The sequence below is a fragment of the Bubalus kerabau genome, chromosome 10 (genome assembly GCF_029407905.1).
Source record: "Bubalus kerabau isolate K-KA32 ecotype Philippines breed swamp buffalo chromosome 10, PCC_UOA_SB_1v2, whole genome shotgun sequence".
Classification (NCBI taxonomy): Eukaryota; Metazoa; Chordata; class Mammalia; order Artiodactyla; family Bovidae; genus Bubalus; species Bubalus kerabau.
The window spans coordinates 41,095,674-41,121,896 of record NC_073633.1 but is presented as its reverse complement, the minus strand read 5'-3'; the positions used below and the strand labels follow the sequence as shown (position 1 = coordinate 41,121,896).

Below are 26,223 nucleotides of genomic sequence, written 5' to 3'. Positions count from 1 at the left end.
CCTGTGATTCATGGGGTCGCAAAGAGTCAGACACGAATGAGCGACTGAACTGAACTGAACTGAATCCCAAACTCCCAATCCATCCTTCCCCTCCTCTCCTCCTTCTTGACAACCACAACTCTGTTCTCTATGTCTGTGAGCCTGTTTGTTTTGTAGATAAATTCATTTGTGTCATAGATTCCACACATATGTTAGATTCCACATGTAAGTGATATCATATGATATTTCTCTTTCTGAATTCACTTGGAATTAAATCACAGATTTTAAAACTATTTTGATAACTGTATTCCAACATAATTGGTTGACTTTATATTACAACAAACTTAATTTTATGCATTTAAAACCAATATTCTGAGAAGGGACCCATAGGCTTCACCAGACTGCCCAAGATCTGTGTCACAAGAAAAGGTTAAGAGCTCTTGAGGGATTTTCTGAAGTGTCCTCAACACATCAGTCTTAAAACCCCTCCCCTGAATTAGGCCTTTTTCTGTCTCCCCAAAACTTTTGCAGATGCTTTACTTACTCCTCTCCCTGGATCATGCTCCTGCTGCCCAACACCTCCTTCCCATCAACCCCTTCCTGACTGGCTCCTGCTCCTCCTTCAGATCTCAGCTTTGATGTCATCCCCATCATGAAGACTTTCCTAGCCCTGCAACCTGCAGCTCCTTCTTAGATTTCTCTCACCTAGTCTCATGCTCTTCTGCTTCTGGGTCTTTGTACCCCTCCTAGATGTTCCTGTAGTTCTGTGTGTCTTCCTCAGCATTTGCCAGATGGTATTTAAATTGTCCATTGGTGCTTCAGCCTCTCCAAAGAGAGGCAAGTCTGCATCATTTTTCTGAGTTTTGCCTGCTTCTCACAGTGATGACTTCCTATGGAAAATTGATAAGGTCTATCAGTGTGTCCAGTCTCTATAAATAAAAAGTGAGTGGGTTGTTTTCTCAAAGGAAGATCTTCAGCTGTAAAAATTCTGAAACTATAAAGCACTGGAAGTGTCTTGAAATTTAAAAAAAGAAGAAATAATGAGTGGAAGCTTACTTTTCTATTCCTCATTTCTTTACCTGTTTTCATGCTTAGTTCATTTGTGGTTTCTTTCATATGAAATTGCAGTAAGTCTGGCTGTGATGGTCCCAGTTTTTTTGCATTTCTGTGATCTATTGATGTATAAGAATTGTGCTTATTTTACCTCTTTCTACGAGACTCAAAACGATTAAGGCTAACACAGAAAGGTAGAGTAAATCTCAAATCCAGAGAAAAGATTGTAAATCTCCTCTTGGATTCTGTCTGGAGTCACAGCTGGAAAAAAAAAAAGGATTAACAACATGCCAGATTATTTAAAAGCCCAGGCGTGGTGGTGTGGGGACTTGGATTAGTAATGGAAAAAGAAATTTATAATAAATGAAGGCAGTAAGGCGCCATCTACTGGAGGAGCTGCAACTGAAGATTTGGACAAATTAGTTCTGCCTAATCTGCTAATACATTTTGCAAGATTCCCATTACTGCCCTCCACCCCCAATTTGTCACAAGCCACAGATCAAGGAAATCATTCTCCATCAACACCAGTTCTTCATAAGTCCTATCCTGAACTGTTGCTGGATCCCTCAACCTCTGGAAGACCAGAAATAAAGAACTATTGTACAGCCAAATTGCATTACCAAGATATTCCAGATCTCTTTATTATTTCAGTGCCAGGGAATGAATCTCCATTCTGAGTCCAACTTCAAGAAGACCAGTTCTCAATGGAGAATGAGGTGCTCTGGAAAAAATTGTCCAGTGTATAGTTGGTGATGGTCTGCTGCCTGGGCAGGCCCTTATGTGTCAGCCTCCCTCACAAAGCTCTGAAGAAGTGAAATGTGTGTGTGTGTGTGTGAGCCCTCACAAAGTTCTAAAGGAAGAAGTGAAATGTGTGTGTGTGTGCGTGTGCGCGCCTCCCGTTGTTTCTTAAACTCTTATAAGAAAAACCCAGACCCAGGGCTGTAAGACTTGCAAAAGTTGGTTTTGAGAGGTAGGCAATGATATAAGTTAAATCCTTCTATTCCTTACCATTAGGAAGTGTAGTCCCACTGGGAAACATCTCTGGGAAAACAGTCATGACAAGGTCTGTGATGTGATGCATTAGTCACTCAGTCGGGCCGGACTCTTCGCAACCCCATGGGCTATAGCCCACCAGGCTCCTCTGTCCATGGGATTTTCTGGCAAGGATACTTGAGTGGGTTGTCATTTCGTTCTCCAGAGGAATCTTCCTGATCCAGAGATCGAACCTGGGTCTCCTGCACTGCAGGCAGATTCTTTACTGACTGAGCTATGAGGGAAGCTCCAACAAGGCCTGAAGAGGTTCAAGAATTAATGCAAGAATTCTCTGTTGAGTTGGTGCAACACCAAGTCAAAACTTTTTTCTCAAATCATTCCCTTAGCTTCATGCTATCATATGAAAACCTCTACTTTGCCAAAATAACTTCTGGGAATGCCTAGTAAGCTGAAAACTAAATAATATGTCATATTGAAGATCAATTAGAGGAAAAATTGAAATCTAGCTTATAGTAAACTTGCTTGGGGAAGACAAAATGAATAAATGCCAATAGAATTGGGGAAATGGGGAATAACAGTTGCTATAGCCCATGCTTTGTAACTTCTGCAAAGATAGCTATGAATAGACAGCAAGCAACAGTTACACTTTTCCTGATCATAGTGAGAATGAGCAATGCCCAAGATTTCAAATTTCAAAATTTTCATTTGAGATCTTCAGAATGAAGTAAAACTGGGTCAAACTCAACTTCAACAGGGTGAAATTAACGGATGATGGCAAGACCTGAGGACATGACTGGTGATCCATGGAGTTAGAAACAGAAGCAGTAATTCCTTTTCTGATTGTGGTACTGTGGAGTAGAAAGTTTTTCATATTTCTCTTTGGGCTAAATAAAAGGCCATTGGCCCTGAAAACCCCTAATGACTAGGTTCAGAGAGCTTCTGAGTCAGTGAACAAGAAGGCATCCACATACTGGAGAGTGACCCACCTGCACTCTATGGAGTCAGAAGCTCCTGTGCTCAGACCCTTCCAGACCTTGCCCTACATATCTCTTCATCTTGCTGGTCTTTCCTAGCCTTTAATATCATTTGCAATAAACCATAAATCAAGAAAGGAAACTGTTTTCCTGAATTCTGTGAGTTATTCTAATAAATGGTTGAACCCGAGGAGGGAGTTGTGGGAAACTTTGATTCACAGGTAACAATCTAGACCTGCCATTGTCATTTGAAGTGGGGACAAGTTTTGTGGGACTGAGTCCTTAATTTGTGGTATCTGACCCTATCTCTGGGTAAATGGTGTCAGAGGTGAGTCGGATTGTAGGATACCCAGCCTGTGTCAGAGAATTGCTTGATGTGGGGAAACCACCACGTATTTTAAAAGTACAGAGTATTCTGTGAATAAAGAAAGGTGAGTTTTTCTTTTCTGGTATTTAAAATAAACAGAAGCAGAGAGTAGAATGGTGATGTCAGGGGTTGGGGGCAGGGGGAAATAAGGAACTGCTATTCAACAAATATAAGGTTTCAGTTGTGCATGACGATTTTAAGTTCCAGAGATGCTGTACTGTGCCTACAGTCAACAGTATCATATTGTACACACTGATTTGCTAAGGGGCTGATCTCACATTAAGTGTTTTCACCATAATAAAAAACTAAAACTTTTGTGAGTCACAGGACACTGCCAATAAAGTGAAAAGACAACCTACAGAATGGGAGAAAATATTTGCAAATTATATATCTCTTAAGGGTCTTATATCCAGAATATATAGTCTTATAATTCAACAACAAGCCAATCCAAATTAAAAAGGGGCAAAAAATTTGAATAGACATTTTTCCAAACAAGGTACACAAATGTCCAACAAGCATATGAAAAGATGTTTAACATTATTAGTTCCAAGGGAAATGCAAATCAAAACCACAGTACTACTTCAATCTCACTAAGATGACTATAATCAAAACAATGGGAAATAACAAGTGTTGGTGAGGATGGAGAGAAATTGGAACCCTTGTGCATTTCCTATGGGAATGTAAAATGGTTCAGCTACTGTGGAAAAGTTTAGTGATTCCCCTAAAAATTAAACAAAGAATTACCATATGACCCAGCAATTCCACTCCTTGGTATATACTTGAAAGAACAGAAAACATGTATTCAAACAAAAATCTGTACACAAATGTGCACAGCAGCACTATTCACAATAGCCAAAAAATGGGAACAACCCAAATGCCCAATGAATGGGTATAATAAAATGTGGTATATCCATGCAATGAAATATTATTCAGCCATAAACAGGAATGAAGTACTGATGCATGCTATGAATTGGATGAAGCCTGAAAACATCATGCTAAACAAAAGACGACAGACACAAAAGGTCACATGTTGTATGATTCCGTTTGTATGAAATGTCCAGAATAGGCAAAACCATAAAGACAGAAGATTGGCTAATCGAATCAGGAGCTAGGTGGAAGAGGAAATGGGGATTGCCTGTTTAATGAATATGGGTTTCCTTTTGAGTGATGAAATGTTTTGGAACTAATTAAGAGGTGAGGGTTGCACATCATTGTGAATGTAAGAAAGGCCACTAAATTCTATGTTTTAGAATGGCAATTGTGTTGTCAATTTTACTTCAATTAAAAAAAGGAAAAAAGAAACAAGTAGTGAAAAAACTAGACACACAAGGTATTAGAAAAAGAGCTCTATTTACAAACCAGAAAGTTCCCAAACTCTAGCTGGAGGGAGAGGAAGGTCTAGCAAGTATGAGCAGGTCCTTTAAGAGCCCAACTTCACCCCCGAGAAACTCTGTACCAGCCCATGTGGTTAGCTCCTACTTCATGGCCCATTCCTGTTCCAATCCAATAAATAATCCCTCCATTGGCCATAGCCCTCAGTGTTCTTGCCAGTCATCTTGTGCCCAGGCAGGCATTGGTGAACAGTACTCAAAGTCTGGCCCTTTATAGCGCAGGGCATGCAGAAACATCACAAGGTCCTGGGGCGAGGGATCCTGTGGCACTCTCCGGCACTCTGAACAGAGTGGGTCTGTCTCTTGATTCACAACATCCATTTTGGTTGCCTTCTCTGATGTCACAGGCACTCCATCCAGATCCTGAGGGGCTGCCTCAACTGCTCCATCTATCTTCTGGGCAGATGCAGCCATCTCTTCTAGGCAGTCCTTGCTGAGCTCTGAGGAAGGTGCTGTAGAGTCTGGGGCTCCTGGGCACAGGTCACCCTCACAGAGATCTAGCACATCCAGACTCTGTTTGGCCTGATGCTCTGCCACAAGGTCCCGTAGGAGTTCCTCATCTGTCTTTGGAATGTGGCCGCCTCGGCCTCGTGAGGGACCCCAGGCGGCTGAGTTGTAGATGGGGTCATTGAGGATGGGGTGGCCCAGGAACTGGAGGTGCACTCGGATCTGGTGGGTGCGGCCTGTAAGTGGCCGGCACCGTACCACACTGGAGTGGCCATTGTAGCTCAGTCTCTGGAACACTGACTCACAGGGCTTGCCCTGAGGATCCACACGGCACACCCCTACCTTGTAAGATACCACCAAGATGGGTTCCTTGCAGGTTACTTCCTCAGTGGGGAACTCCCCCACGACCCGGCACACGTACTCCTTCTCCAGCTACACAGGAGGGAAGAGGGAGAAAGTCAGTGCATGAAGCCCAAACCCTTTTCAGTGATGACAAATGCACCCGTATCAGACAGAAGAGGGTTCAAACCCCAGCTCCACCATTTACCAGTTGCACAATCCTAGGCACATTACAGTACTCAGCTTCTTTAAAACCCATTAACTTGTCTGGAAAATGTTTGCTTAGAAAAGCATTTATCACAACAGGGCTATTCCAAGGATTTAGTTAGCTGGGCTCTAACATATTTGGTATTGAGCCTGGTAAATAGTAAACAATAAATACATTATAATCAGATCCAGAATTACAAGTCTCAAGACCACAATCACCACTATTTAACTCTTCTACCCAAACCTCTTCCAACTCTATCCAGAATCTTTCCACCAAATAGACTCTCTCCACAGTCTTAAAAACCTTGCTCAGCCTGTCAGCATTTAAAATTTTTAAAACAGCAAATTACCAAGAGAGGCAGTATTTGTTATCTCTAAAGATCTTTTGAAACTTAAGAGATAAGAACTTGTCTCTGGCTCCTTAGGTGCTGACCTTCCTAAAGATGGGAAGCTTGAGCAGATAAACACAAAGGCTCATTTCAGATCTAGAACTCAGTGACACCCTTTCGATGCAGAGCATTTGTGAGCCCAGAAGTGGCCTGCAAGAAGCAAACTCAGTTTGGCTCACCTGCCGGTCCCGAACCTGTTCATGAATTCTCTCTGAGACGGCTGCTGTCTTGGCAAACATGAGGACCCCGGAGGTAAGGCGATCAAGCCGATGCAATGGGTGTAGCTCCTTTAGTTGGTGCTCCTTGCCCAGGATGAAGATGACTGTGTTGTGTCGGAAGCGGCCACAGGGGTGGACAGGAATGGAAGAAGGCTTGTCTACAACCACCACATCTTCGTTCTCTGCTAGCAGGCGGATGGGCTCTGCAGTAACTGGTGGCTCATGCCTGTGCACTGTGTTCCGTAAGAAGTCATTGTCCTGCCAATGACACAGGCAACTGGTCAGCCCAGGGTCCAGCCGCCTATGATCAGTCAACTTCACACACAACTTTCCCCCATCTTCCTTACTGGATGAAAGAATGGGCACTGTACATCCTTAAGCAGAAAAAGCAGTATATACCATGTATTCTTATTTTGTAAACACACAGACACACAGGCAGAAGCAGGAATTGAAAAAGGACTAGAAGGACATACCCAAAATGTCATCTATCTCTGGATGGTGTGATTATGGTTTTTGCTGTTCTGATTATTTGTATTTTCTCTACAATAAAGTTATATTAAACAATATATTTTTCTAAAATGAAGGGGAAAATCCTCCATAAACCATCACTTATTGTGACCTTGAACAAACACCAAACTGTAAGTCCAGAGATTTGGGCTCTAGACCTGGATTTACTACAGGCTTACTGCATGCTCTTAGGGAAGTCACTTAACTTCTCTAGGCCTTGGTTCCCTTATCTGTAAAATGTGAGCGTCAGTCCAGACCTGTGCTTCAAAACTGTGACTGATTCAAACCACTCATTTTCCAAATGCCTTACCATCCCCTCACAAATATGGTGAGACACTGTTAATGACAATGTCTGGTACCTCTTAGCTGTGATGGAAATTTAAAGAAGGGTCAAAGCACTGGGCTACACAATTCTGGTCTCAATCTCTGTCATTTCACAGTTCTATCCTATCAGGCTCTAGGATAAATAATTCAAGTGGAAGTTATCAGAACACGGGCTTCCCTTGTGGCTCAGCTGGTAAAGAATCCCCCTGCAATGTGGGAAACCTGGGTTCACTCCCTGGGTTGTGAAGATCCGCTGGAGAAGGGAAAGGCTATCCACTCCAGTATTATGGCCTGGAGAATTCCATGGATTGTATAGTCCATGGGGTTGCAAAGAATTGGACCCAACTGATTGACTTTCACTTCACTTATAAGAACACAGGTGTTGGAGGTGGCACTGTGCCTTACTTCTTTGAGGTTGATCTTAGTTTCCTCGACTTCCTCATAGGCAAAATGAAGTGACAGTATCTACTCCACAGGGTTGTCATTATAATTAAATGTTAAAGTACATAAAATGCTTAACGCTGTGCCCAGCACACAGGAGATACAAATGATAGTCTCGATTATTACCATTTGTACAGAGATCTACAATGCAAGGCAGAAAATCATCAGTGCCACTGCCAGAAGACTACATAAAAGGAGCTGTAAGAATTCCCTGGTGCTTCCCTGGTGGCTCAAACGGTAAAGAATCTGCCTGCAATGCAGGAGACCAGGGTTCAATCCCTGAGTTGGGAAGATCCCCTGGAGAAGGAATTGGCAACCCACTCCAGTACTCTTGCCTGGAGAATTCCATGGACAGAGAGGCCTGGCAGTTCATGGGATCACAAAGAGTCAGACACGACTGAGCGACTAACTTTCACTTTCACAAAAATTCCAACTTCTGTGCCTTGGAAACACCAAAGTCGCTTTGATGGAGGGGATAAGGGGGATGAGGTCTGAAACATACGGGCAGTCTACCTGCGGAAATGGAGCGGTAAAAGAGTGTTACAACTTAAAACGAGAACGCTTCAGAATGACCCCGAATTTACTCCGGTACCTATGCCCTAGTAACCGAAAACACCATGCCCCCTTTCGGGCAGGCCCCATCAGGACTCCACCTTGAGCACAATGCTGAGATCCTGTACCGGCTCCTCGTTGAGATGCAGGCGTCCCGCCCGGACAGCGGCCTCGTAGTAGGCCAGGGGCTGGGCTCTGAACTCCGTGCCGAAGACGTGCAGCAAGCTGTGGCCCACCCAGCGGCCTTTGCAATAAGTTCGGAAGTCAAAGTAATAGGGCCGCACTTTGCGCAAGCCGCCTTCAAAGTAGTAGCTGGTCTCAGCAAAGTGCTCATCGCCGAAGCTAACCCCTGCCCGCCGCTTCTTCGGGGGCGGCACAATGCGCTCTCCAACCGCGCCCCGCCGCTTCTTCCGCTTGCCAGGGCCCAGGGCTGCAGCCGGGGTCCTCTCCCCGTTTCCTGAGGGCTGCTTCGCGTCCCCCGAGACCGGCTCCACTCCTGGACCCCCCGGTTCCGGGTGCCCAGGGGGCTGCTCACCCCTCGCGGCGCCGCCCGCATCTCCGTTTTGCTGAGCTGGAGCCCCCAGCCCGCTCGCTGCCTCACCCCCGGTCGAGAGTCTTTCCGCCATGGGTCCCCTACAGGCACTCCAAGTCCTGGCAATTGCGAGGTACCGGAGATTGGAGCACACTTGCCCAAGAACTGGGAGCCACAACCGGCCTCCCAGCCACATGACCCAGCGGCCGCTGCCTCTGGGTCGCGATCTGAGGGCGTCACTCGGCACCAACCAATCAGTGAGACCTAGTGCCGAGGCGGGACCGCGTTGAGAACAGGCGTGAAGGAGGTAGCTGTATGAGTTGAGAGCTGTAAGAATGACTCATTAAAAGTGTAGATTCCATGTAGATATGCTCGAAGTTCCTTTACTCTGGAAAAACTCTTGAAAGAGTTATTAATATTTCAAAACAAAACAAAATGAAGATTGCTAAACTCTTAATGTACTAAGAAACACTGCGTTGTATACTTTAAAGAGTGAGCATATTTTGTGATTTATAACTCTAAATCAAATCCCTTATGATTATACAGTGGAAGTGAGAAATAGATTTAGGGGCTAGATCTGATAGAGTGCCTGATGAACTATGGACGGAGGTTCGTGACATTGTACAGGAGACAGGGATCAAGACCATCCCCAAGAAAAAGAAATGCACAAAAGCAAAATGGCTGTCTGAGGAGGCCTTACAAATAGCTGTGAAAAGAAGAGAAGTGAAAAGTAAAGGAGAAAAGGAAAGATATTCCCATCTGAATGCAGAGTTCCAAAGAATAGCAAGGAGAGATAAGAAAGCCTTCATTAACGATCAATGCAAAGAAATAGAGGAAAACAACAGAATGGGAAAGACTAGAGATCTCTTCCAGAAAATTAGAGATACCAAGGGAACATTTCATGCAAAGATGGGCTTGATAAAGGACAGAAATGGTATGGACCTAACAGAGCAGAAGATCTTAAGAAGAGGTGGCAAGAATACACAGAAGAACTGTACAAAAAAGAGCTTCATGACCCAGATAATCACAATGGTGTGATCACTCACCTAGAGCCAGACATCCTGGAATGTGAAATCAAGTGGGCCTTAGAAAGCATGATTACGGACAAACCTAGTGGAGGTGATGGAATCCCAGTTGAGCTATTTCAAATCCTAAAAGATGATGCTGTGAAAGTGCTGCACTCAATATGCCAGCAAATTTGGAAAACTCAGCAGTGGCCACAGGACTGGAAAAGGTCAGTTTTCCTTCCAATCCCAAAGAAAGGCAATGCCAAAGAATGCTCAAACTACGGCACAATTGCACTCATCTCACACGCTAGTAAAGTAATGCTCAAAATTCTCCAAGCCAGGCTTCACCAATACGTGAACCATGAACTTCCAGATGTTCAAGCTGGTTTTAGAAAAAGCAGAGGAACCAGAGATCAAATTGCCAACATTCGCTGGAACATGGAAAAAGCAAGAGAGTTCCAGAAAAACATCTATTTCTGCTTTTTTGACTATGCCAAAGCCTTTGACTGTGTGGATCACAATAAACTGTGGAAAATTCTGAAAGAGATGGGAATCCCAGACCACCTGACTTGCCTCTTGAGAAACCTATATGCAGGTCAGGAAGCAACAGTTAGAACTGGACATGGAACAACAGACTGGTTCCAAATAGGAAAAGGAGTACGTCAAGGCTCTATATTGTCACCCTGCTTATTTAACTTATATGCAGAGTACATCATGAGAAATGGTGGGCTGGAAGAAGCACAAGCTGGAATCAAGATTACTGGGAAAAATAGCAATAACCTCAGATATGCAGATGATACCATTCTATGGCAGAAAGTGAAGAGGAACTAAAAAGCCTCTTGATGGAAGTGAAAGAGGAGAGTGAAACGGTTGGCTTAAAGCTCAACATTCATAAAACGAAGATCATGGGATCTGGTCCCATCACTTCATGGGAAATAGATGGGGAAACAGTGGAAACAGTGTCAGACTTTATTTTTGGGGGCTCCAAAATCACTGCAGATGGTGATTGCAGCCATAAAATTAAAAGACGCTTACTCCTTGGAAGGAAAGTTATGATCAACCTCAGTTCAGTTCAGTTCGGTTGCTCAGTCGTGTCCAACTCTTTGCTACCCCATGAATCGCAGCACGCCAGGCCTCCCTGTCCATCACCAACTCCCGGAGTTCACTCAGACTCATGTCCATTGAGTCAGTGATGCCATCCAGCCATCTCATCCTCTGTCGTCCCCTTCTCCTCCTGCCCCCAATCCCTCCCAGCATCAGGGTCTTTTCCAATGAGTCAACTCTTTGCATGAGGGGGCCAAAGTACTGGAGTTTCAGCTTTAGTATCATTCCTTCCAAAGAACAACCAGGACTGATCTTCTTTAGAATGGACTGGTTGGATCTCCTTGCAGTCCAAGGGACTCTCCAGAGTCTTCTCCAACACCATGGTTCAAAAGCATCAATTCTTCAGCGCTCAGCTTTCTTCACGGTCCAACTCTCACATCCATACATGACTACTGGAAAAACCATAGCCTTGACTAGATGGACCTTTGTTGGCAAAGTAATGACTCTGCTTTTTAATATGCATCTAGGTTGGTCATAACTTTCCTTCCAGGGAGTAAGCATCTTTTAATTTCATGGCTGCAATCACCATCTGCAGTGATTTTGGAGCCCAGAAAAATAAAGTCTGACACTGTTTCCACTGTTTCCCCCATCAAACGTTCAAGGTCAGGAGGGGTGGCGGTGAGGAGATACCCCTCCTCCAAGGTAAGAAGCAGCGGCTGCATGAAGAGATAACCAACCTAGATGGCATATTAAAAAGCAGAGACATTACTTTGCCAACAAAGGTCCGTCTAGTCAAGGCTATGGTTTTTCCAGTAGTCATGTATGGATGTGAGAATTGGACTGTGAAGAAAGCTGAGCGCTAAAGAATTAATGCTTTTGAACTGCGGTGTTGGAGAAGACTCTGGAGAGTCCCTTGGACTGCAAGGAGATCCAACCAGTCCATTCTAAAGGAAATCAGTCCTGAGTGTTCATTGGAAGGACTGATGCTGAAGCTGAAACTCCAGTACTTTGGCCACCTCATGCTTAGAGTTGACTCATTGGAAAAGACCCTGATGCTGGGAGGGATTGGGGGCAGGAGGAGAAGGGGACAACAGAGGATCAGATGGCTGGATGGCATCACCAACTCAATGGACATGAGTTTGAGTAAACTCTGGGAGTTGGTGATGGACAGGGAGACCTGGCGTGGGGTTTGATTCCTGGGTTGGGAAGATCCCTTGGAGAAGGAATTGGCAACTCATTCCAGTACTCTTACCTGGAGAATTCCATGGACAGAGAAGCCTGGCAGGCTACAGTTCATGGGACAAGAGTCAGACACTAATGAGCAACTAACTTTCACTTCTTGTAACTCAATAAAGCTGTCATATATGTAATTATGCACACACACCCGAGAAAAAATATTTTTACATTTGTCCTTCTCCTTAACAGCATGAGGACTAGAGATCTCCCATTTGCCTTCCATATTCTCCTGTCCTGAGATTAAAACTCCAAGTGGATCAGAAGATGTATTTGTCAGAATTCTTAAATGCAAAATACTGAAACCAACTCCAGTTAACTTCATAAGAGACAGAATTATTTAAAGGATATTAGTGCCTCATAGGATTCATAAGAGAGCTGGAGAACAGGCTCAGAAATAACCAAATCAAGATAAGCCAAGACCTCTGAGAACCTGCCACATGACAAAAGGGTGAATTTTATGGAGTGTGAATTATATTTCAATAAAGTTTTTTGTGTTTTTTTTGTTTCAGAATGTGTCTGAAACACAGACAAGGAGAAAGCTATAAGAGAGGTCTAGAGAGGGAGTCCTTGTGGAATTGTATAAAGCCTTGCTGCTCAAAATGTGGTCTGTGAATTAGCAACGTGGGAAACATCCAGCAACATGTTGGAACTGCAGAATCTTTTCCCTCTTCCCTTCAGACCCCCTGAGTGAGAATCTCTGTTTTAACAAGATCCTCAGATGATCTGACCGCATATTAAAGTTTGGAAAGCACTGACATAAAGCATGCAAAGTATACTGTTCTCATACCCTTTGGACATCCAGCATCTTCTCAACACTCTTCTTTGTGTGGGGGAATTTCCCACATTAAGTACTGTTTCCAAGAGGTAGGATCTAGAAACTGGCCTTCCCAGACTCCCTAGCAACTTGGGCATCCATCACCTGGGCTCTTTTGATCAGGCAGAGTCTTTGGTTCAGAGGCATAATAGCAGAGGAAGCAGTTAGTGTGGAATTCATGTCTGACAAGATAGCATTGGAGGGATTTATATATTTATATATGGAGTTATACTGGGGACTAACCTGGGGGAAGTTCCTGTGACCAGTGCCCAGCTGCAGTATCTACATTGAGTGGCACTGGGGTGCTCCCTGAGAAGTCCTTTACTGAGGTTTAGAAACTCCTGGCTATATAGACCCCAAGTCTGACTCTGGCCCATCTTGAGGTTCTGTGAACTGTTTAATATATTTTAATCCTGTAGTCAACAGAATAGTCATTAGCCATATGTGGCTATTTAGTTACAATGAAAGAAAATTTTAAATTCAGCTATTCAGTTACAGAAGCTGCATCTCATGTGCTCAAGAATCACATAAAACTAGTGGATACCTTATTGGACAACTTAGATACATAACATTTCTATCATTACAGAAATTTTATTGTACAGAGCAGTTTTAATTAATCCCTTTCACCGCTTAAACTGGCTAGAATGAGTTCTATTATTTGAACTAAGGACTCTACCTAACTTACTCTGATAAGAATTTAAGCCTTTAAGAGCAATGGGGAATTATCAAAGAGTTTCTGGTGTGTGTGTGTGTGTGTGTGTGTGTGTTTGTTTGTGTGTGTGATGATCCAATTTGTGTGTGTGTGTGAGATGATCCAATTTTTATTCCAAAAAGATTAACTGGTTGCCACTTGGAGAAGAGACTGAAGAGTGAATCACAAGATCTAGCTCCAGTTCAGTGTAGTCTTTGACCAAAAGGTTTCTAATTTAAACATTCAGACACCAAACAAATTTTGAACATTTGCCAAGCATCACTTGGCTTCAGAGATACAAAGGTAAGAAAGACATGGTTTCTGACCTCAGTGAAGGCCTAGGCTGCTTGACAATACAAATAAAAAACATATTTGTACTAATCACACTGTGGGAAAGCAGAGTCTAAGTTAGAAGGATGTTGACTGCTGTCATGTGGCTTCCAAGTGTGAGCAGTCCTTGGGAAGAGGGAGATCATCAGGGCTTATGGTTTCACCTTTGCAAGTCCAGGATCTGGTTTGGATTTATTCAGCACACACACTAATTAAACCCAAACGACATGGATGAATTAGTAAGGGTGTGCTGTGCTCAGTGGTGTCCAACTCTTTGCAATCCCATGGACTGTACACTGCCAGGTTCCTCTGTCAATGGAATTTTCCAGGCAAGAATACTGGAGTAGGTTACCATTTCCTTCTCCAGGGGATCTTCCCAAGCCAGGAAACTGCATCTCCTGCATTGGCAGGTAGACTGTTTACCACTGCACCACCTGGGCAGCCCTATCAGAAAAGGGGACCATTTGTTAATTTACAACTGTCACTTTAAGTTGAAAGGTGTATTCAATTTTACATTAGCCACTATTTGTGCCTACTGTTAAAGGAACCCTCATTCTGGTATCAAGATATGTAAGATATGTAAGATATGGGTGGCCAAATTTGAAATCAAGAGGGTATTTTTTTGGTGAGTGGGAAATTAGAGAAAACTTCGTAAGTGACTTGAAAGGCTATGGAGCAGTTCAATGAAGCACCCATAAATCTATGATAGTCATCCTTTCTATGAATCTGATGCTACAAGATTCATGTCACCAGGTCAGGCAGCAGTTGGAGGACTCTGGGAAACCACCCATCCTCATATATTCTCTATGAATAAGCACTGGCAAAAATCTTGCCTATTATTTGCTCCTTTGTTTTCTAACTTTCTTGATTTCCACTTCCTTTTGTTTGCATATTCTAAGAATGGTCATAAATATAAGTAAAAGAGTACCTTGTAGTTCCCTTTCACATGGTGGTAGTTATCACCACCATAGCCACACTGAGAAGCTTCAGACACATCTAGAGACTATACCCTCAGCCAAGCTACTTCTACAGATGGGTGGCTACTGTCTTTTCTCACATATATCTTTGTGAGAGAGTAATCGGCCCTGGAAATTGGAGATCAGGTTGGGAGGGTTATGTCTCAGCGAACCCCTGAAGGATATCAAAGGTCATCTTCTTAAAAAAAAAAAAAAAAAGCCTTTCAGCCTCCCATGACCACTGGCTCCTTTATGTACTCTGGCCACATTTCTGTCATATCTCTATAACTCTTTGCTGTGATTTGTAAACGTGTCTGTCTCCATGGAGCTTCCTCCTAAGCCATAAAGCTGGGAGCCATACGAAGTCCTACCTGTCTTGAATTCCCGCTTAACACAATGCCTGGAACACAGCAGGATCTTGATGCCTATTGACTAAATTAATGTGGGAAAGCGTCATAACTGGTGAAAAGGACATGGATCTCCTGTGGGAGTAAGGAAAGTAATCGCCTCCGTCCCCCATTCAAAGTGCCTAAGTTCTCTAATTTGCGTGTCTAAAGTCTGAAATTTTCGGGGACCAACACCAGTCCAGAGAACTGCTGAGGAGACTAACTTGCTTAGGGAACCAAGAAAAGTCAAGGCCTTGGAAACTGGGCTTCCCTATCCGAGCAGGAATCATGTGGAAAGCGGTGTCCGCGCGGCTGGAAAGCACTGATATAGGTGGAATCAACCTGGCCCCTTTGAAAACAGGGGCGGAGGGTGTGTGCTCTACCGTATCCAGGCAACAACAGTCCCGCCCGTCGTTTCCGAAGCGCTATGCAGCTCACTTCCTTACCCAGCCGAACTCCTCTCGACCAATCGAAGCACAGAACATCGCCAAGTTGGGCGGTGGTTGGAGGACTCCCGGGATCCGTCACCTGGAGACTCCGCCTCCTTATTTCTTCCCTGCTGCCTGCAAAGAAACTGAGCCGAGCGTTTGCGGGCTGCTGGCAGGCGGTTGTGGTAAGGGGAAGAGGCGCAGGGTTGCGCAGCGTTTTCTATCCTTGGCTCCGGTCGCATTCCGAGATACCACAGAGGTGCCTGGGGGCCTGAGTCGTCCCGCCTAGCCAGTCCTTGAGGCTGGAGTGATTGAGGCCCTGGATCTGGACACGAGGGTTCTTTCTCCGCTCTGGACGGTACTTCCTAGTGGGGACCGGGGGACCAGGGCTCTGATGCTAGCAAAGTTTTGGTGTGGGTGGGTTCAAACGACTTCGGGATGGGAGTGGAGCCTCATTGTGACCCTTGGCATCAGTTCATACTGGGCCTCCGTCACATCTGGCCTTTTACTTCCGGGCCCTGCGCTTCCTGGGCTCTCGCTCCTGAAATTATTCAGATCTTTTCCTAAGCAGCCTTCCTAATCTCAAAGGTCCCTCCCGAAAGGAGGTGTCAGTTCATCCTACTAGACTAGATAGTTACGAAAGCCCCCAGGGCTTTGTGGGTAGCTGTTCCCTCTTAGCTCTGCTCGTGCTATTTTCAGTATAGTCACAAACAGGCTGAGTTTTATTGGGTAAAAACATGGCTTTTGGAGCGGCGGGGGTCTGGTTTCCAATCAAGGATTCACTCTATACCAGTAATGTGTCTTTGGCAAGTTATGCTTCTGATCCTCAGTTTTTTCATCTGTAAAATGATGAAAATGTCTATCTTTCTGTTTTGTTTTGTTTTTTAAATAAGAACATGAGGCATATAGCTCAGCTTCTCCATGTAAGGAGCCAATGAGCCAGTACTCTGACAGACAGGTTTCACCAAGCAGCATTTTTATTATCCTGGTGTACTGTATATGGAACTGTGCAGGACTTTTAGTCTATGTCCTATTGAAAACAGAATTTAATTGGTTGAGGACAGAGTGGTCGCATCTTGGAGATCTTTGGAGTAAAGTGCAGGACGGTTGTCCTCACTGGAAATGTCCTATAAATACCTCTATGTGTGTGCTCGCATATGTGTAAAACATCCATAACGTACATTTACCATTTTAACCATCTTTAGATGTAATGTTCAATGGCATTAACATTATCACACAACCATTACCACCATCCATTTCTAGAACTTCCCAAACTAAAACTCTGTATCCATTAAACAATAACTCCCATTCCAACCACCCCATCCCCATCCCAACCACAATTTTATTTTCTGTCTCTGTGAGTTTGACTGCAGAGACCTCATGAAAATGGAATCATTCAATCATTCAGTCTTTTGTGTCTGGCTTATAGAAATTCTATTTTAAAAGACAGACTTCATTATGAAAACAACCCAAGTGCAAAGCCAGAAGAGAAACCCAATTACCCTTTTGTCATCTTTTTATCTATAACATAAGAATGTAATAGAAGACATTTTAAATTTTGTTAGGAAAAACTAATTAAAAGGCTGTAACCTTCCTTCCCAAGTCAGTTCTTATTCACTTGAGGTTTTGTTTTTCAGCTCAGATTCCAAATGAAAATGTTTGAAAGCATTGACTCTACAACCACAAGATCTGGCCCAGATCTTTGGGCTGAAATCTGTTCCTGCCTGCCACATCCTGACCAAGAGGACAGTGCCAACAATGCCTTCTCAGACTCCTTTATGGATTCTTACCCTGCAGGCACAGGCCAGAGGGAGGCCCCACACTTTGCTGCACAGCCAGCTGTAAAGCCTTGGGCTCCCTTGCAGGATTCAGAAGTGTATTTAGCATCTTTAGGTAAGTTAGATGACTTGTTTGTTGTTTGTTTAAATCTGAAGCTGGAGGTTTTAAGGAAGCATGTTGAAGTTCTGTTACATCAAATCTGGTTTTCTATTTTTAATTTTTCTTTTTGTCCTCACCACATGTATCTGTCAGATGTAATTCTACAGGGGGTTTCAGGTTGGTTGTTGGGAAGGAGCCCCCTTTTCCCAGTATATCCCTGAAAACAATCTTTGTTATCTCTGGCCTCTGTTTCATCTAAATTTTGCTTTATTTGTTGGCATTTTACAGAACACTCTTACCTACTCTTAGTGGCTCATGTATTCAGGTTACCCAAAATTGTCAAACCTATACCTTCCTGAAAGAAAAAGGTCATGACCCCAGAGCTCCATTTGGATTTCTGATGCTACAGTTTGAGAAACTGTTATATTTAATAGAATGATTGTTGGGATGGGAGTATATTGACATAATGGGCTTCCCTGGTGGCTCAGTGGTAAAGAATCCGCCTACCAATGCAGGAGACTTGGGTTTGATCCCTGGATTGGGAACATCCCCTGGAGAAGGAAATGACAACACTCTAGTATTCTGGCCTGGGAAATCCCATGGACAGAGGAGCCTGGTGGGATACAGTCCATGGGGTTGCAAGAGTTGGATACAACTTCCCAATTAAACAACAACATATTGACATACAGTTCATTCTTCCTCTTGTTAGCCATTTCACTTTTAAAATATTTCCTGGACGCATCTTCACTTATCTTTATGGCCTTAAGTATTTAGAGAGACTCCTAACTCAGGAAAGAGATTCAGATCGTCCCTTGATGGGGGAAAGACAAATATCAGTCTTGGACAGGATTGCCAAACTTTAGAATTGTGTTATCCTGTTTTATTAAACATCCATGAGACCCATCAACATGTCACAAAGCCAAACCTGGGAATAATTATTTGAAAAAGGAAAGACAATTCTGGAAGAAGCTTTTGAGGAAGGACAGAAAGAAGAGTCAGAATAGGGTTCACATATTGCTAAGAAATGTCTTGGAAAAACAAAAACATTTGGTTAATGATGTACAAGAAAAAATATGAGAAAAAGACATGTGGAATGATGGCTAATGAAAAAGATGAGGGTGTAATGTGAAATTTGTTGGGAAGCCATCAGAAATAGGATAGTCATCCATGCAGTAATGGCCAAGGAGGTTAACAGTTCTGTTGTGGCAGTCAGAATCTGTCTTCAGTGATGGTAAGGAGAAGAAGCAACAGTCTGAGGAAGCTGGAGAACCAGATCCTCTGGCTTGTTGGTGCTCTGTGTCCTGGGAAAAGAAGAATCTTTCATGGAATCAGTCATGTCTTTGATTGGTGAAGACTGGTTCAGGAAGTTAACATTTCCACTCATCTTTTCTAAAATCAGTTAACATGATGATTAAAATGTCCCTCCTTAAAGAAAGTAAGAGGCATTTCTGTCGCCTATGGCAGAGTCTGGGTGACAATGGCAGGCAGGTTTGGAGGATGCAAGGGCGCCCGTTTCTGCCTGATCACACCTAACTAGGGACTCAGCACACAGAGAAGGGAAGACTTCTTCCAGCCCCAAAGACTACTTCCACCTTGACAAGGTCTAACAATATAAAGATTGTTTTTATTGCCAAATAAACTTATGTCAGAGAATCCACTAAGAGCAACAATTAAAAACTTTTAACCAATTCAACGTGAGATGTACATAATCCTTTTCACATCCTCCTGGAGAGAAAAAACTCCTCAAATATTTAACATTTATCAACTGTAGGTTTTTGTTTTTTTTTTTTACATGGTGAGCTTTTGGTGGTAACTTGTAGCAACAAAGGTGTTTGTTTTGATAAGTGGGTTCAAGTTGATGTGGCTTGCTTAGAAATGAAAACCAGATTGCGAATCATAAAGCTTCTATTGGTCCTGGGCTTGATGTGCACTTATCCCCTCCAAAATGCCATCATTTACCCATTTATTATAGTTGGAGGCAAGACTAAATTAAGGCAGAAGACAAATGGTGATACCCTTTCTTGGATTCTTTATTCTTAAATATTTATTTATTTGACGGCACCAGGTCTAAGTGAGGCACCCAGGATCTTTGATCTTAGTTGCACCATGTAGGATCTAGTTCTCTGACTAAAGATTCGGCCTGAGCCACCTACATTGGGAGCTTGGATCCTTAGCCACTGCACCACCAGAGAAGTCCCTCTTTCTTGTGTTCTTACTTAAACTGCAAAGAGTAACTAAACATGCATTGTCAGGAAGCCATATGGACTGCTCTCACAGGGATTATAAGATGTTTGCTTTTATTAAGACTCCAACATTCAGGACACAAGTAGAACAACTTTCAGAAAAAACTGTTAGGAGATTCCTTTTCTTTAATCAAGACTTTAATCACACATCATGATCTTAAAGGTCTCTTATTATTGTGTTCTCATCAAGTTAATTTTAGTGTCTAATGAACCATTGAATCTCTCTCCATTTTCTCTGATTCTTTCTCATGAGGTTTGAAAACCACTTTATGACACCGTTACAAAACAACAACAACAACAACCATTTACTCCTCAGAAAAACTATTTTCAGGAGTTGAAAAAAGATGACAGTGTACACATCACATGCCAGGGAAAACAAGCTTTCTTTAGAGAGATACCTGCTGGGCTTCTATGATTTCAGTGAAAACATGCCATCAGTTTATTTATGAGACTCTATAGTTTTCCCTTTTCTGGAGTTAAACATTTGTTTGATACAATGTAGAGTGAAGATATTGTGAAGGAAAAAGAAAAATGTACATTTGTCCTTAAAAAAATGAGAGCAATGTGCTTATACTCATCAATAAGAATTTTTCAGTTGGCATTTTGCATTTTAGATTACTTTTGTTTCATATTCAATTTCCTTGTTAAGCTCAATTTCCTCTCTCTTTAGAGAAGAAACTGAGAAGAATCAAAGGTTTAAATCAGGAAGTGACTTCGAAGGACATGCTTCGAACCCTGGCCCAAGCAAAGAAGGAATGCTGGGACCGGTTCCTCCAGGAGAAGTTAGCATCTGAGTTCTTTGTGGATGGACTTGATTCTGATGAGAGGTAATTGATTCCTAGACATGCTCCAGGTGATAGTATGTTTCACCAAAAGCATTTCTCTTCCTCTAAAGAAGTCAGGGAGAGTGACATCTGAGTCCAGATATAAGTTGATATCAACAGCAGCTTTTCTGAGCTAAATATCATTCTTTTTAAGGTTGTTTTATTTGCTCTTAGTCCAGTGGCAGATTTTTGCGAAAGGATATTTTTGCCAAAAAGCAAATACCCCATCTACATCTTGATCACAGGTTGAACAGAGTTGAGAATAAACCACCGTCTTCATTTTTAAGTACACACTGCACTTGAGAAGCTAGTCATCAATCAACAACTGGAACCGTCTTCTTACCTATGAATCTCCACTGCCTTACAGAGTTTCTGTCATATTGTAGACACTCAAATTTGTGTAGCACAAATGAATGAATTTCTTAAGCATCTCTGGTGTGAAGGGACTGTGCTCGATGTCATGGCCATGAAGGGGGAGATGTAACAACGTTCTAGACCCTTCTTTTGGTCATCAGAACTAGTTTGGGGAGAGAAGAATATATATGAAGACGTAGCTAACAAAACGAGGCAGCATGAGAGCCAGATGAGCAGAAGTGACAATGTGCTGTAAGAGTTGAAAGACCGTTGAGCTCCCTCTGGGCTCTAGTTTTGTACCAAAGGGAAAGAGTATCTGCAGGTGGGCCAGATGCAGAAAGGAGGAGAGAGCATTCTGTCACAAAGAGCAGGATGATGCTTGACACTGGGCACAGGAGCGCTGCCACTTACTGGGTGAGTAACCCATGTGTGCCTCAGCTTCCTGCTCTGTGAAGCAGGAGTAGTTGCTCTTACTGCATAAGGTTATTATGAGCCTTAAATGAGTTACTGTGTATAAAGCACTTAGAACTTGTGCCTGGCACAGGGTCAGTACAAAGTGTTAGCTATTCCTAATATTATTCTTCCTAACAGAATTTTAAAATTCACTAAGAAATTATTCAAAATGAAAATCAGTGAGGGAAATAAAAACCTGAATTTTAACATACAGTTTTAGGGACTATGATTTAACCTTCCCTGGTGGCTCAGAGGTTAAAGTATCTGCCTGCAATGCAGGAGACCTGGGTTTGATCCCTGGGTCGGGAAGATCCCTTGGAGAAGGAAATGGCAACCCACTCCAGTATTCTTGCCTGGAGACTCGCATGGACGGAGGAGCCTGGTGGGCTACAGTCCATGGGGTCGCAAAGAGTCGGACACGACTGAGTGACTTCACTTTCACTTTCACAACCTATCATTAACATTGATTTTCAGAGTCCCATGGTATCAGATGAATACTGCTGCTGAAATCATGGACAGTATGTAAATAGAACTTCATAGTTACATTTTATTTTTTAACTTGCAAAGTATTTCCACTTACATTATCTCAAATACTCAAGGTGGCCCCAGATCCTTCAGAAATCAGGATGGCATCTAAGGTCAGGCCAGCTACCCTCCAAGGGTTCAGAAAATAATATAAAATTTACTCTTTTTTTTTCCCCAGTAAACCGACCCAAACACAAAAGATGAAGATGCACCGATTCCTGAGCCACTAATAATTTGGTATTATATTCTCTCCCCTCTAATATTAATATTTCCTTCCTCTCCAGTTCTGAGAAACAAAGACAACTTTCTTTTGCATAATTCTCAAATAGGAATTCTTTTTCTCTGAAATCCGATCAGCACCAAGACTCAAGTTCATGTTTCTGTGTATTTATTAATACCTAAAATAACGTGGTTTTCCCTTCCTTGTAGTAATAACTGGAACCATTTTATGAAATGTGTGGTAGATGAAGATTAAATACCCACATTGTGTTGCCTCGAGCCTACATCTGTGGGAATGCTTCTTTCTGTTCAGAACAAGCACAGGAAACAGATATGCATTTGGTTTTAAACCTAAAAGTGTATGTTTTAAGCACAGGCCATTTTGTAATAGAACTGTGTGTTTCTTCACGTATGTGAAGACCAGATAGGTGACCCCTCCTCATCGAATGCTTTTGGCAAGGGAGTAATAGGCTGGGAAATCTTACTGTCCACATGACTCCCCCATTGTAGGTATCTGAAATCTGCTGGTTACGGCTTTATTTCTTGGCTTATGACTTTTTGCTGTTGAAGAGCATAGAATGAGCTTTCCACTATTTCTGGTCATTTGTATTTTACTGTGAATGTCTAATACCTTTAGAGGAGGATCCTGGATGCTCAAGGAAGGTAGGCGGGGATACTTCCCCCTCGCCACTGTGCTGTGCTTGGTCACTCAATCATGGCCAACTCTTTGCAACCCCATGAACTGTAGTCTGGCAGATTCCTCTGTCCATGGGATTGATTTTCCAGGCAAGAATACTGGAATGGGTTGCCATCCCCTCCTCTAGGGCATCTTCGCAACCCAGGGATCAAACCCAGGTCTCCTGCATTGCAGGTGGATTTTTTACCATCTGAGCCACCAGAGAAGCCCAAGAATACTGGAGTGGATAGCCTACCCCTTCTCCAGGGGATCTTCCTAACCCAGGAGTCGAACCAGGGTCTCCCACATTGCAGGTGGATTCTTTACCAGCTGAGCTACCAGGGAAGCCCTCCTCCTCCCCACAGATCCAAACGAAAAAAAGCCCCCTGGCATAGTGGCCATTCCTTTGTGGGGGACATTGCTACTCAGATGTTTCCATCTTGGCATCTTGCTATAGAATGAACTAAATAAACAAAAACACCCAAAAAAAACCACACTTAGTACAACTAAGTGCTGTAAGTATAATTGAGCCTCAGACTACTTCAGGTATCAGAGATACCAAGATACTCAGGTTTCTGCCTTACTAATACAGAAGACATAAGAGACGTGGGCTCAATCCCTGGGTTGGGAAGATGCCCTGGAGAAGGGCATGGCAATCCACTCTAGTATTCTTGCCTGGAAAATCCCCATTGGACAGAGGAGCCTGGTGGGCTACAGTCCATGGGGTCACAAAGAGTCGGACACAACTGAAGCAACATGCAATGATTTGGTATTTATTTGAAATGTTTCCTCCCCTTGAAAATTTCTCTTCTCTCCAGTTTGGAGGAAAAAAGACCAGACAGGCATAGGCTCTTCAGCTGTTCTCATCAAGTCTTCAGAAACTGCATTTGAAGGGGGCTAGTGCTGCTTATTGCCCAAGTGCCCCCTAGGGGGTAAATTATACCATGGAGCTGCTAGGATGCACAGCTGTCAGAGGAGCTGTTGTGCCCCACACCCCGTGTTAGCAGTGAAAAACCACTGTAGGAAGAAATCAGTGGTGGGTGGGAAGGCAGTCTTGGAGTATCTGAGATAATCATTAAGTAATTAGTCAGTGAAGTCTGATGCAGTCACGCTTTCCTCCTCTTCTTTCTTAGCACCTTGGAACATTTCAAGAGGTGGCTCCAGCCAGATAAGGTAGCCATCAGTACAGAGGAGGTCCAGTATCTGATTCCTCCAGAGTCACAGGTTGAGAAGCCAGCGCCCAGGGACGAGCCAACAGCAGCAGAACAATAAATTACAGACATACACGCCCAGCAGCTGTCTTGGGTCCGGAGGGAACAGCGGAGCACTCATTGGTGGTGACGGCGGCAGCAAGGAGGTATCTAGGGAAGGAAAAAGCCCAGCCTTCTACTCTACCAAGCACGAAGCCACAGCCCCCTGAGGATTTGCCAGGGCCTGGCATGTGTGACTGTCTTGAGTAAAGTGACTGACCCCGTGTGCACTGGATCAGAGTACCACCTTACTCTATGTCTCACAGCTTGTCTGAGCTCTGTTGCTGCAGGTCGGAAGTCTGCTAAGAACCTAGTAAAGGACGAAGTGTGAAGGTATTTGGAAAAACTGATGCCCTTGTATATAATGCATAAGTTAAATGAGCTGTACTTTTTATTGCCTCTTCTAAATGTTCCCGCCCATGTTCCAAGTGTTCCATTGGTAAACTGTCAGCGGTGTGTAGGGTCAAAGACAGTGAAGTCTGCCTCCTTGAATCCAAGCCCCAGCTGGGGCTTCTCTGCCAACTCCATAATAAATATAGGGACTTTAGGAAAAAGAGGCTGTGCTTTTCCTTCGTCTGATTGGTTTCTCGTGGGGAAAATGAATGAAAGAAGTGTGAAAATGTTGGTGTCTCTGTGTATACATGTATATATATTTTTAATCTCATGCATGGTTTCTCCCCTAACTTCCTCTGATGCTTAAAAAGAGCCAGGTTCCAAATTAGACATGTAAATATGGTGTTGGTATTTGAAACCACTCCTGAATAATTCCACGCCTGCTCCTTGTGGCTGCTTTCCTGGCTGAGCCTGTGCTTCCTTCCTTGTTTATGGTGTTCTTGTTCAGTTTGTGTCGCCCACATAAAACTCTTCTCCTCAAACTAGCCGAGTGTGTGGTGTTATTAACACGATTCCTCCGAGGGATGTGCTTCCAGGCAGTGAGGAGTTAAAGAAAAACACATGTCAGTGCAGGAGAGCTGATAACCTCTGCCAGATTACTGTTTTTTTAAAAATATATATATATTTGTTTATTTATTTATTTATGGCTGTGCTGGGTCTTCGTTGCTGTGAGCAGGCTTTCTCTGGTTGCAGAGAAGAGGTCGACTGTCTAGTGTAAGGGCGTGGGCTTCTCTTTGCAGTGGCTTCTCTTGTGGAACACAGGCTCGAGGTCACACGGGCTTCAGTAGTTGTGGCACATGGGCTTAGTTGCCCCTGGGCATGTAGGATCTTCCCACAGTGGGGATCGAACTGGTGTCCCCTGTATTGGCAGGCAGATTCTCAACCATTGGACCACCAGGGAAGATTCCTTTTTTAACACGTGACCTCTGACAAGCCAAATTTCGGTGCTATGAGGGTAGGAGCTCTGGGGTTATGGCTCCAATGGAGCTTCTTTTTGGGTAGTAGGTTCCAAATCCCTAATGATAAACAGGTAGCCATAAAAATCTCCAGTGAACATTTGCTCATTTCTAATTCAGGTAGATTTAGAAATTTTGCGATGGCACCCCACTCCAGTACTCTTGCCTGGAAAATCCCATGGATGGAGGAGCCTGGTAGGCTCCAGTCCATGGGGTCGCTAAGAGGCGGACACGACTGAGCAACTTCACTTTCACTTTTCACTTTCATGCATTGGAGAAGGAAATGGCAACCCACTCCAGTGTTCTTGCCTGGAGAATCCCAGGGACAGAGGAGCCTGGTGGGCTGCCATCTATGGGGTCGCACAGAGTCGGACACAACTGAAGCGACTTAGCAGCAGCAGCAGCAGAAATTTTGCCTTGTCCAAAAGGATGGGAACCAACCAGGTTATATGAATATTTTTGTCATAATTTCCTGATTTATTTTCCTTTTTTTTTTTTTTTTTTGCCATTGACTACTGGTGTTAACTTTATTCTTACTGCCTTTTATTAGTAGGATGCCTTTGATAAAGTGAGTGACCCTCTGTTTCCCAGACACTTGGAGGAAGCCAGACACTGACAATCATCTGGTCCTGGACTAAAATTGCAAAGGATTCTGCCTGGTTCAGGTACCAGCCCTCACTCTTCCTAAAGAGCCATCTGATGGCTTTCAGATGAATGGATATGTTTAAAAAGGAAAAGAAAAAAAAAAAAAGATTTTCCTTCTCCTTGCATGATAAACAAAATTATTTTTCCTCAGTAACAACAATTTAAGAAGAAAAGCAGTGAGGTCTGAAATATTCTCCCAAAG

General features: G+C 43.4%; 2 protein-coding genes and 1 non-coding gene across 6 annotated transcripts; 2 read left to right on the top strand and 1 right to left on the bottom strand.

Moving 5' to 3' along the window:
* Window positions 1-1,179: 1,179 nt before the first annotated feature.
* Window positions 1,180-1,295, top strand: LOC129622183 (small nucleolar RNA SNORA26). Its single transcript, XR_008699860.1, has one exon. It is a non-coding gene; the product is annotated as a small nucleolar RNA SNORA26 (small nucleolar RNA).
* Window positions 1,296-3,495: 2,200 nt separating this feature from the next.
* RPUSD2 (RNA pseudouridine synthase domain containing 2) lies at window positions 3,496-9,498 on the bottom strand. The gene is made up of 3 exons (XM_055537386.1): window positions 8,283-9,498; window positions 6,319-6,615; window positions 3,496-5,636 (listed from the first exon to the last, which is right to left on the bottom strand). Exons 1-3 carry the CDS (start codon window positions 8,907-8,909, stop codon window positions 4,902-4,904), a joined length of 1,659 nt encoding a protein of 552 aa, XP_055393361.1. The 5' UTR covers window positions 8,910-9,498; the 3' UTR covers window positions 3,496-4,901.
* A 6,178-nt stretch (window positions 9,499-15,676) lies between these two features.
* On the top strand, window positions 15,677-24,902 carry CCDC32 (coiled-coil domain containing 32). Of its 4 annotated transcripts, XM_055537384.1 has the most exons (5): window positions 15,728-15,963; window positions 17,243-17,498; window positions 20,397-20,553; window positions 22,061-22,119; window positions 23,911-24,049. In XM_055537384.1, the coding sequence occupies exons 2-4, from the start codon at window positions 17,255-17,257 to the stop codon at window positions 22,110-22,112; spliced, it is 453 nt and encodes a 150-aa protein (XP_055393359.1). In that variant the 5' UTR covers window positions 15,728-15,963; window positions 17,243-17,254; the 3' UTR covers window positions 22,113-22,119; window positions 23,911-24,049. The 4 variants fall into 4 exon arrangements, with proteins under 4 accessions (XP_055393358.1, XP_055393359.1, XP_055393357.1 ...); XM_055537383.1 differs by lacking the exon at window positions 22,061-22,119 and having other exon boundaries at window positions 15,677-15,790; window positions 23,911-24,902; XM_055537382.1 differs by lacking the exon at window positions 22,061-22,119 and having other exon boundaries at window positions 15,732-15,963; window positions 17,248-17,498; window positions 23,911-24,902.
* The last annotated feature ends 1,321 nt before the right edge of the window (window positions 24,903-26,223 follow it).